We start from the raw sequence: 12,147 nt of genomic DNA, 5'->3' as shown, positions 1-12,147 counted from the left end.
AGACAGACCCCGTTCAAATATCCAAGTATGAACACAGACTTGATATGACACGTAATGTGTGAACAATTAAAATAAAATTAAAAAAAATTATATATAAAAAAAAAAAAATCTAAAAAAAAATATTATGCAATTGATTTAACATTTTTTTTTGTCAAATACGTTGTGTTGAGCTATAAAGAGTGACAAAGTTACAATAGTAAAAAAACTGGACAAAAAAAAATGTAACTAAAAAAACCCAAAAACGAACAGCATTTAAGTTTTGACCTCTGGTCCAATCCTCTGCTGAGGATAGACTTCACTTCTGCAGCCGACCTTTCCTGAGCACCTGTGTTGCCTCTAAGGCTAAGTGCACACATTGCAGAATTCACACGGAAATTGCGGCAGGAATTCCGCAACTCCTGCAGCGGGTATATCGCATGCGGAATTGGCATGCGTATTCCCGCTAAACACTCGCGTTTTTAGCTTGCAGAATGCTAAAGTTTTCCAAGCGATCTGTAGCATCGCTTGGAAAACTGATTGACAGGTTGGTCACACTTGTCAAACATAGCAGCATCAATAGCAAAAAGCTAGAATGTTAAAAAACCAGGAATTAGTCCTACCGGTAATGGCATTTCCAGGAGTCCATCATGACAGCACCACCAGGAGGTTGCCCTTCATATCCTTGATAGGGACAGGAACACAGAAGAGGTTAAATAGCCCCTCCCCACCTCCACCCTTCAGTGATTTTACAAAGTACCACACCAGGATGGATACAACTCAATTTTTATTGAACTTCCTCTCTATACATGTTTATATCACACATCAGACAGGAGTTCAAGGGAGGGTAAATAATGGGTGCTGTCATGATGGACTCCTGGAAATACCATTACCGGTAGGACTAATTCCTAGTTTCCAGGTCGTCCCTCTTGACAGCACCACCAGGAGAAATACCAAATAACTCCTATTTAGGGCGGGATTACAGCTTGGAGGTCTTTCCTACCAAAGACAGTCTGTTGATTTGACAGAATGTCCAGCTTGTAGTGTCTGCAAAAGGTATTTGAGCTAGACCAAGTTGCTGCCCGGCAAATTTGGTCCATGGATGCACCTGCGCTCTGCCCATGAAGCAGAAATTGCTCTCAGTGAGTGGGCTTTTAGGTGTTCTGGAGGAGATTCACCGGCTGAAGTTAATCCATCTGGCTAGAGTAGCCTTTGAGGCTTTTTTGCCTCTATTCTTCCCAGACATCTGGATAAAGAGGTTTGAGTAAATTTTCCTGCCGTCTGTAAGTTTAAGATATTGCAATACTGTTCTTTTAAAATCCAGGGAATGAAGAGAACGTTCTTTATCATTGCTATAGTTCTGGCAGAACTTAGGCAAAATAATTTCCTGGTTTCTGTGAAAGTCTGTCACAACCTTTGGAAGAAACGAAGGATCCAACTTTAGAACGATGCAATCTTCTTGTATTTTTAAGTATGGGTCTGTTGTGGACTGGGCCTGGATCTCACCTATTCGCCTTGCTGACGTTATTGCGACTACGAAGACAGTCTTGAATGTTACATACTTTAGGTCTGCCTGATCTAGTGGCTCATATGGAGCTTTCCGTAATTCATTTAGTACCAAGCTGAGGTTCCATGGGGGTACTGAACTACGTATTGTTGGTCTGATACGTTGCGCAGCTTTGATGTACCTCACTATCCAGGGGTGATCCGCTAGCGGATAATCATAAAAGGCACTTAAAGCTGAGATTTGTACTTTTAGCGTACTAGGCCTCAAGCCCATATCATAGCCTGCTTGGAGGAAATTTAAGATCGGAGGAATATCTGGTTCTTGGGAAACGGATATTGGAGTATTGCTCTGTGCACAAAATTTCTTCCAAATTTTTAGGTATATAGCCGAGGTCACTGGCTTCCTGCTTTTTTGCATGGTTGAGATGACCGAATCCGATAGTCCTTTTGATCTTAGGATCTCTTTTTCAAGATCCATGCTGAGAGTTGTAGCATGTTTAGATTTTGATGGACCAGCGGTCCTTGCGTTAGGAGATCCCACTTTAGTGGTAGTAGAACTGGTTCTTCCAATGCCATCCAGCTCAGCAGAGGAAACCAGCTCCTCTTGGGCCAATATGGCACTATTAGGATTACCACTGCCAGGCTTTCTTGAATCTTCCTCAAAACTCTGGGAATTAAAGCAAGTGGAGGGAACGCATACGTAAGTTCCATGTCCCAGTGTGGAGCCAAGGCGTCTATGCCAGTTGGATTGTCTCTTGGATTTAATGAAAAGAATTCTTTTTGTCTTTGTATTTTGCTTTGAGGCGAATAAATCTATTTGTGGAGTGCCCCATTGTTGAGTTAACTGAACAAAGACTTCTCCGTTTAGAGACCACTCCGAAGGTTGTACTTTTTCCTCTGCTGAGAAAGTCCGCTTTCTGGTTTTCTGAAACTTTTAGATGTACTGCCGTGATGGACTTCACGGTGCCTTCCGCCCAAGAGAATATTGATTCTGCTAGTCCCCGGAGGTGATGGTGCCTCGGACCTCCCTGATGAAGAAGAAAGGATACCGTGGTTGAGTTGTCTGAGAAGATTCTGATGTGATGCCCCTGCATCTCGTTTTGGCACCTTTTGAGTGCTTCCCAAACCGCTCTGAGTTCCCTGTAATTGGAGGAACTGTTGCGTACCGATGATGGCCATGTTCCTTGAAGGTAACGTCCTTTTATTTGGGCTCCCCAGCCTCTTGAACTTGCATCGGTGGCTATGTTTACGCATGGAGATACTCGCCAAGGTTTACCTCTTTTGATCCACCAAAGAAAGGGACTGTTTTACCTCGCTGGGTAACCACATTTTGTTGTCTAATGAACTTTTCTTTCCATTCCATACCGAAAGAACTTCTCGTTGAAGCGTTCTGGTGTGAAACTGGCTCCATTGTACGCTGGGGATACATGAGGTCATCAGTCCTAGAACCCTCATGGCTTTCCTGATGGAAATGTATTTGCGTTTTTTTAATGTTTGAAGCTCTTTTTTGATTGACCATTGTTTTCGGTCTGGTAGGAAGGAGTATTCCAGTTCGGAATTTAGTAGCTCTCCCAGAAATATTTTCTGTGTTTCTGGTTTGAGACTCGACATTTTTGAATTTATTATCCACCCTAGACACTTCAGGAGTGATATGGTAATTTTTAAGGATTCTTCCATCTGTTGAGATGAATCTGCTATCAGCAACAGATCGTCCAGGTATGGAGCGATGAGAACTTTGTTTTCTCTTAGATGAGCCATGACCTCTGTCATGAGCTTTGTGAATATCCTTGGGGCAGAGGCGAGACCGAATGGTAGACACTGAAACTGGAAATGAAGTATCTTCTTGCGGCTCCTTATTGCAAACCTGAGGAATCTCTGATGTGAGGGATGGATGGGCACATGATAGTATGCATGTTTGAGATCTAGCATGCACATTACAGAGTTCTTTTTTATTAACGGTATGATCGATCTGAGAGATTACATCTTGAAGCGTTTGTAAGCAACCCATTTGTTTAATGGTCTTAAGTTTATTATTGTACGGTATTCTCCGCCTGTTTTTTTTTATTTTTTATGGAGAATAGACTGGAGTAATGACCTTGAAACTGCTGGTGATGGGGTACCGGAATTATGACTTGCAGCTCTAAGAGTTCTTGTATGTCTGTTAGCAGCCTTTGATGTACTGCTGACGACTCTGTGCGTGTCAAACAGTACCTTTTGGGGGGTAGATGAGTAAACGTTATTTTGTACCCCTGTGCAACTGTCTGTAGAATCTACTGATTCTGAGTAATGTTCCGCCATCCCTCTAGGAAGTATTGTAGTCTTCCTCCTATATTGTTGGCGTCATTGTTTGCTGGGTCCTGATGACTGGTCTCGAAAGGAACCTCTTCCTCTGCCCCCTTTAGGGTAGCTCCATGTGCCGGACTTCCCTTTCCCTTTGTAGTCCTGCCTTGGGTGGGAGCGAGTTTTCCGAAAGAATTGCGTCTTCTTTGGCTTCTCTTCGGGAAAGCCTTTTTTCTTGTCAGATGCTTTCTCGCGCAGCTCATCTAGGACTGGACCGAAAACATGAGATCCTGAGAATGGAATCGAACACAGTTTGTTTTTTGATTGAGTATCTCCCGTCCAAGATCTCAGCCACAAGGCCCCTCTTGCCGCATCTGACAGTGCTTTTTTCCTGGTAGCAAATCGCACGGACTCCGCTGAAGCATCCGCCATGAAATCAGTCGCCATTTTCAGTACTGAAAGATTTCAGGATTTCTTCCCTGGGAGTCCTGTCTTTAATATGACCTTCCAGCTCGTCTACCCAGAGACTCATGGATCTTGCTACAGAGGTGGCCGCTATGTTTGTTTTCATAATGGCGGCTGACGACTCCCATGCTTTTTTAAGGAGATCTTCTGACCTTTTATCCATTGGGTCTTTTAACCCCGACGAGTCTTCAAAAGGAATAGCTGTTTTCCTTGGGACTTTAGCTACCGGAATATCAATTTTTGGAACAGATTCCCAGACTTTAGTTTCTTCCGGATCAAAGGGAAGACAGTACTTGAAGTCCCTCGGGACTACTAGCTTTTTTCCCACATCTTCCCATTCTTCCAGTATCATCGCCGTTATATGGTTGTTGACTGGAAATACTCCCTTTCTGCGGGTTCTCAGGCCCCCGAACATTTCGTCCTGAACCGATAGTGGTTCAGTCGAGTCCTCTATCTTCATAGTGCTCCTAACTGCTTTTAGTAGCACATCCGTGTTTTCGGACGAGAACAGGTATCTTTTGCGTTCCTCCGGAAACACAACCGAGGAATTGCCACTTTCATCAGAGTCTGGATCGGAATATCCTGAAACCTCTCCTTCTTCAGAACTTAAGTCCATATCCCATCTGGGCCTCTTAGGGTGAGGAGACTGGGGTGGCACCAATGTTGATACTGTAGCCTGGACTTCGTCTCTAATCATGGTTTTAATGTTAGTTAATAACGAAGCTTGTTCGTCTTTTAGTAGCTTGGTGATGCACCCTTCGCATAACTTCTTGTTATAACCATCTGGGAGCTTGGTGGCACATAACGAACATCTGATAGCTCTTTTCTTAGCAGCAGACCGTTTGGGAATGTGCTTGTCCTAAAAATGTAAAGGAAATCCCTGTAGCAACGGATCTAAAGTCCCGCTAGGTACTTCCCCACCACGACTACTCACATGGTCCGTGGTCAGCTCTAAGGATTGGACGTCTGGATGACGTGCTAACCTTCCATCTTACTAAGTCAAGTGTGCTGCCAGTTGTCCGTCATTAAATAGTCAGTCTTACCCGACTTCAAGACATCCGATTCGTCCTCCTTCTGAGCTCAGCTGCTGGCATCTACAGTGATTGCAGGTCCCCAGCTGCACTGCGCATGAGTCATCTGGAACGCACGCCAACCAGCTTGGGACCTTGATCCTGGTGCCATCATGTTTCGGCCTTTTGTTTTCGCCGTAGTTACCCGGCGCACCCAGAAACCACCGGCGCTGCCGACCCCGGGAAGCCGGCCACGCCCCCCAGAAGACATCATCGGGGGCCCTCCGACCCGGAGAGCTGAACCGGAAGTTCGGGGAACGCCGCCAGCTGCACATGGAGCCCGAGGGAAAGCGCCGGACACCTCAGCAGCAGACGCTACCTCAGAGCCCTTTTGCGAAGGGATGAGGCAGCTAATGGGAGCACACAGCTCTACCTTGTCGCGGAGGGACCTCCTTCGGTATCCTGCGACTTGGGGAGTCCTTCCACGAGACTCCCGTGGCCAGAGCCCCCTCCAGGAGGAAAGGACCACCCTCGGGAGCGCCTGCTCTACCGAAACCTGACTCCGGCATCAGGTAAATCTGACTCTTCTGGAGAACTCTCTCCTGCGTCTTTCCCTGATAGGGACAGGAAAAACACTGAAGGGTGGAGGTGGGGAGGGGCTAGTTAACCTCTTCTGTGTTCCTGTCCCTATCAAGGATATGAAGGGCAACCTCCTGGTGGTGCTGCCAGGAGGGACGACCTGGAAAAATAATTTTAAAAAAATAAATAAATCATGATATTCTCACCTTCTGGCGTCCCCGGCAGACTTTCCCGCTCCTCGCGACGCTCCGGTCCCAGTAATGCTTTGAGGCATGACCCCAGATGACGTAGCGGTCTCACGAGACCGCACGTCATCACAGGTCATTTCCGCTGTTGGCCTTACTTTTGGAGGGGGCCATGCATATCCCCTAATACACATAAGTAGTGCAGCATCCATTTGTCAAAATATGTAAAAGTCATGGTACAGAATAGTGGTGGCAAAGGCTGGTCTCAAATGAGCAGAGAACTGAAAATTCAGTCACTTATCCATCTAAAAACAAAGGGGTTTTTGCGACCCCTTCCGGCCATCTGGAGCCCTGTACATAGGCAGAAATAGCCAATTTACAAACATTAGCTCAAGCTTCACACGTGCAGTTTGTAACCACGATAAAAAACATCTAAACATAAACATAATATTCTGCCATTACCTGATCCGTCTGCAGTGACCGAGCTGGCGTTTATCCCCGATAGACCAAATAAAGGACATTCTCTGTCGGTGTTGACGTGACCCCACTTATGACATTTAATGCATCTCACATTGCGAACCTTTAAAAATGAATACAAGAAAAGGTCAAGGAACGAAAAAAAAATAAAATAAAAATTATATATATATATATATATATATATATATATATATATATATATATATATATATATATATATATATATAAAAAAAAAAAAATGATTAAAGGGGTTGTCATCTTTCAGGAATACATGCCTTAGACCATCTTCACACTCTTACAAATCCAAGAGGATAACCGTTACAAAGAAAAATTAAAAAAAAAAAAAAAAAAAAAAAGGGGGGGGGGGGCTAAAAGTACCTGAATACCGAAAGGTTGATCTCTGATATTCATATCATCTTTAGCGTACCTGCAAGTAAACGCAAACGGTTAATGCTTTGTAGACATCAAAAGACTAAATAAGAAAAAAAATTAAAAAAAACAGCAAAACACACTTAAAATAGTATTACGTACTTTTCTCGAGGAGCCATCTTCTGCCACTCAAATTTGTAATCTGTCTCCCCTTCATTCTAAAAAAAACCCCAAAAAACAAAAAAACATTATTTTCTTCTGGCCTCCAAAGTGTGATAGGAGAAACTATTTGCTGATAGAGTCACACAAAAAAACAAAACAAAAACCAACACACTTTAATCATCATCCCTTACAATAAAGGAAAGTGGAAAAACAAAGTAAATGGTCACGTGGTGCTTATGGATAAAGAGGTTTGGCACATGGAACCTGTTGCAAACTCATATTAAAAAGGAATTTGTTTAATAAAAATAAAGACTTTCTGCTCAACTGCATTTGTGATTCTATTCTTATAGGAGTGTATATAAAAATGGAATAAAAAGTACCGTATTTTCCGGCGTATAAGACGACTTTTTAACCCCTGAAAATCTTCTTAAAAGTCGGGGGTCGTCTTATACGCCGGGTGTCGTCTTGTACGCCGAGTGCAGACACCAATGTGTATGTGGTGGGTGGGTGGGGGGAGTGGTCCTGATGACGAAGAGGGGGCGTCTCACAGGAAAGTGTGAGTGGAGTATCCCCCTATTACCTCACTGTAGCTGCAGCGTGGGGTCTCTGTGCTGGGGAGAGGCGGCGGCTGCTGCTCCTCTTTGTGCCGCGTGGGTGCTGTGCTATGGGGCGGCTCCTCTTCGTGAAGCATCGGGGCTCTGTGCTGTGGGGCGGCGTATCTTCGTGCAGAGTCAGTCGGGGCTCCTCCGGCATTTCCTCAAAGCCCGGAGGCCCCGGCAGCTCCATTGCTGCGATGCGGTGGCCTCCGGGAAAATGGCCGCTGGGGGCGGCGCATGCTCAGATTCAGATCTCGTCCCGGCCTCCGGGCTCTGAGGAAATGCCAGAGGAGCCCCGACTGACTCTGCACGAAGATACGCCGCCCCACAGCACAGAGCCCCGACGCTTCACGAAGAGGAGCCGCCCCATAGCACAGCACCCACGTGGCACAAAGAGGAGCAGCCGCCGCCGCTCCCCAGCACCCCACGCTGCAGCTACAATGAGGTAATGGATACTCCACTCACACTTTCCTGTGAGACGCCCCCTCTTCGTCATCAGGACCACTCCCCCCCAAAAAAAAAGGCACATTAGTCACCGGCCCTATAAGACGACATACGGCGAATAAGAAGACCCCCGACATTTAAGAAGATTTTATATTTTAACTGGAAAAGTTGGGGGGTCGTCTTATACGCCGGAAAATACAGGTAATATGTACAGAATAAAAAAAATAAAATAAATAAAGCAATAGGATTATTTCAGGATATCAGATTCCAATATGTGGCTTTCCACTTCTTGCAAAACTAGTATTCCCAGCATGACCTGTGAGCTAGGAGAAAGGATGGAGGCCACTGGTTCAAGCTATAAGATCAAACTAAGGTGTTATCTGACAATGCTCTAGTGCTAATAGAGTATCTTCAGAAAACTCTAATTCTATGTTCGTGTCTCCGTGGCTACATGTCTCGTGGCTGTTCAACAGTTGCAACACATGCAGGGACTTCCTAACAAACAGGCAATTCCCGACTGGTACAGCTCTCGAACAGCCGTGAGACATGCAGCCGCGGGGACTCGTGCCTAGTATTCGAGCTCGTTGGAGATACTCCATTAGCGCTTCAGCATGCTCAGATAACACCTTATCCAAGCACACTCACTCATCACTAATAGGCACACAAAAGGGAGCACAGAAAGCAGGACACATACAAAAAGAATTAATCAGCCAAGTGCAATTACAATACAAGCTGCGAGATCCTCCCCATGACCACTACAACCATGTGTAGGGACGGATATAATGAAATATACGCACTAAATTGGATCTATGGCTGTAACAATGCAGATTTTTAATAATTTTCTTCACTTTGCAAAAACATTCTTACAAGAGTGTTACACAAGACAGAAAGACGACAGTGACATCAAGAGGTAAGAGGCGGTACAAAATATAAAACGTATACTCCTAGATTCAGCAATCACAATATACCTGACATAGCCCACAAGCCACATAATTATCATCTTAAAGGGGTTGTCCAGAGCTTTGATACTGATGGCCCAGACCAGTATTTCTCAACTCCAGTCCCCAAGACCCACCAACAGATCAAGTTTTCAGGATTTCCTTAGTATTGCACAGGTCACAATGTCATCTCCTGCACAAGCATTAATTCCATCCCCTGTGCAATACTAAGGAAATCCTGAGAACGAGACCACCAACAGGTCATGAGGACTGGAGATGAGAAACACTGGCTTAGACCATAAATATTAATGGGGGCTGAGTTGCAGTACCCTAGAACGGCCACTACAGAGCGCTGTGATGTTTCAACTCCAAACATTTTTTTTTCCTTTTAGCTGCCATGGCACCTGCTAACAGCTGACGGGCGGGATGGCAGGCGTCAGACCCCACTAATCTTGACACTGATTACCTATATTAGTGATAAACCATCAGTATACGTGTCCTGAATAACCCACCATTAAGTGCAAAAAAAAGTTTGTAATAGTATATGGGAATGCTGCGGTGTATGGAATAAACACAAAAAGCAGGTTTTCATTTTTATAGTAATTACCTCTTTTGTTTCTTGAATGATGATGCATAGAAGGGAAAAAAAATTATAAAATTAAAACTACAGATAGATCATCTACAATCATTATAAGTAGCCTAAAACACCAAAGGTTAGCCAAGGAGAAGCTACAGAACCCCCACCCCCATTTGTAGGTTTTTAACCCCTCTGAGAGGCGGACATTTTTAATTTCCTTCACTTTTTGGTAAAACATCACGTTAAGGCTACGTTCCCAAATGGACATTTTGGCGAGTTTTAGATGTTGCAGAATTTCTGCGCCTATTATTTAAATTAGGTTACCTGCATTTTTATCACGTGCTTGACGCTATGGTTTTTGTTACAATTTTGATGTCTCATGCTTTAAACAAAACTGTTTTGTTTTTCATACTTTTTTTTTTTTTTTTGCTTTGACAAAAATTTATCGCTACACTTAGGTGCGGACTACATGCGTTTCTGCAGTGAAAACGCACTAAAAACACACTTGCATTTTTTTCATCTAACGTGAGTCTATGTAGAAAATCCACAGAGAAAACTCAGGGTACTCACAAGGGTTAACGAGAAGCACTATAAATCCCACCCACTTTGCTGGAACTGATAAGATGCTGCACTTTTGAAGAAGAAAAAAAAAAAAAAAAAAAGCACGCACCAAAACCTCATTGTGGGAACGTAGCCTAAATTTGTTCTATGTATCAGTGTGGTTATGGGAATAGCAAATGCACCGTATATATTTTTTTTTACATTTTACATTTTGGGGTACATACAAGATTCGTATTTCTTTTCAATCTATTCAATCAAAAAATGGATTCTGCAAATTTTTTTTGCAATTTACCATATTGGAAAAATGTTACGATGTTTTAATAGTTGGGGAAATTACACATGTGGCAACAACAAATATACCGTAATATAAATACATATAAAAAGACTTTATTCACTTGAGCATAATTAACAAAATAAAAAGAAATAAAAAAATGATATATTTTTTGGGTTTTGTTAATTACACTTTAATGAATAAAAGGGTCAATTTATAAATATTTTACATATTATATTATGTATATTTTCTAGTTTGTTTTTTTTAAAAAAACATATAACGTTTTGTGTTTTTTTTTATTAGTCACCTTAGGGGTCTAACCTGCTTGATCGGAGAACACCTCACCTTTAGTAGGTCTCTGGATGCCATGACAATCGTGAGGTGCCAATAAGGGTGAGCCAATGTTTCCAACTACTTAAATGTTGTGGTCGTGTTTGATGGGCATTTAACAGGCTAAACTGCTGCAATAGGCGCTTGCTCCATTTGCAGCAGCTACAGTGGAGTGTCGGCTGTATAACACAGCCAGCGCCTGCAGTGCATCAGTGCACAGAGCAGGACCAGCCCCTGAGCTGCATGTGCTCCAGGCGGACGACGAATGTCGCCAAAGGCTTAAACATGAGAAAAGTCTGTATATAACCCTCTAGATTGAGGTTTCCCATACTATATGGTGCTCCTCTCCAGTGAAATGGTCCCGCCATGCCCTGCACAGGAAGGTGAGAAATAGCTGTCCCGTAAGTAATGAATGGAGCAGAAACTTGTATGCTTGACCTTCAAGCAAAGAGAGGGACTAAAGAGCCTCATTTTGTGGAAAAGTGGGGGTCCCAGCGGTGGGTTCACCAGCAATCAGATGAAACATATTTTGCAGTGTTCAAGGTGATGTTAGTATGAAGATTCACCCAATGCTACCATCCCTGTGTGCTCACTGGTCTAATATGTAATGCGGGTAGCCGTATACTCACCAAACTTTACACTTTTCATTGAATTACGCTAAATATATAATAGTTATAAAAGCAAAGAGTCACAATGTATTGGAATATGATATATGGAATATGATAAGCAGCGCACCTTTCTCAGCTCCTGGAGGGGCTTCATACATAAAATTGAGTCCATTTTTCACCTTTTCATCACCCAGCAGCAATCTGTTAATGCAATGAAGAAACAGAAGGAGAGTCATTCTATGCCTTCACCTACAGTCTGTACCTGTTTTAGTTCATGAATGTCCTTCCTGCTGACTGATCATTGCCGGATCTCGTCACTTCACTTTGTGATGGAACTAAAAGGGTTTAAAACCTTCACAATGTTCCCTTATAAGACTTCTGCTTGCTATGTGGATTATTGCAAGTTCATTACTTTTGAATTCTGCTGTTAATTGATAAAAATAATCTATTTACACTTCTACAGTTTTAAAGAATTTTTACCAACACCTGCCTAAAACTTTTGCACGGTACTGTACTTTAAAACATGCATGCTAAATGGATGCCTCACACTAGTAATCATTAAAGGGTGTTGTAAACAGGGTGCTGTAAAACTCAACCTGTTTACGGCTCATCCACACCTCAGCCGCACTGTTCATTTGAAACCAGGAGCCATCCAGAGCAGCCCCTCGAAACCGGGAGCTATCCAGAGCAGCCCCCAGAAACCATCCAGAGCGCCCCCCCCCCCTGAAACCAGGAGCCATCCAGAGCAGCCCCCAGAAACCATCCAGAGCGCCCCCCCCCCCGAAACCAGGAGCCATCCAGAGCAGCTCCTCG

General features: G+C 43.6%; 1 protein-coding gene across 1 annotated transcript in view; it reads right to left on the bottom strand.

Annotated features, from left to right (window-relative positions):
- The window catches only part of CIRSR (corepressor of RBPJ and splicing regulator), a 49,884-nt gene that overhangs the window by 16,520 nt on the left and 21,217 nt on the right, over positions 1–12,147 (bottom strand). Inside the window, exons 3-7 of the mRNA XM_077272670.1 lie at positions 11,462–11,535; positions 9,595–9,605; positions 7,010–7,065; positions 6,857–6,905; positions 6,464–6,581 (exon numbers count right to left, since the gene is read on the bottom strand). Of these exons, the coding sequence (XP_077128785.1) occupies positions 6,464–6,581; positions 6,857–6,905; positions 7,010–7,065; positions 9,595–9,605; positions 11,462–11,535 (308 nt within the window). The remainder of the gene's footprint in view (positions 1–6,463; positions 6,582–6,856; positions 6,906–7,009; positions 7,066–9,594; positions 9,606–11,461; positions 11,536–12,147) is intronic.

Source organism: Ranitomeya variabilis, chromosome 7 (assembly GCF_051348905.1).
Source record: "Ranitomeya variabilis isolate aRanVar5 chromosome 7, aRanVar5.hap1, whole genome shotgun sequence".
NCBI lineage: Eukaryota > Metazoa > Chordata > Amphibia > Anura > Dendrobatidae > Ranitomeya > Ranitomeya variabilis.
The sequence above is the reverse complement of the archived record's forward strand: the minus strand, read 5'-3'. Positions and strand labels throughout refer to the sequence as shown.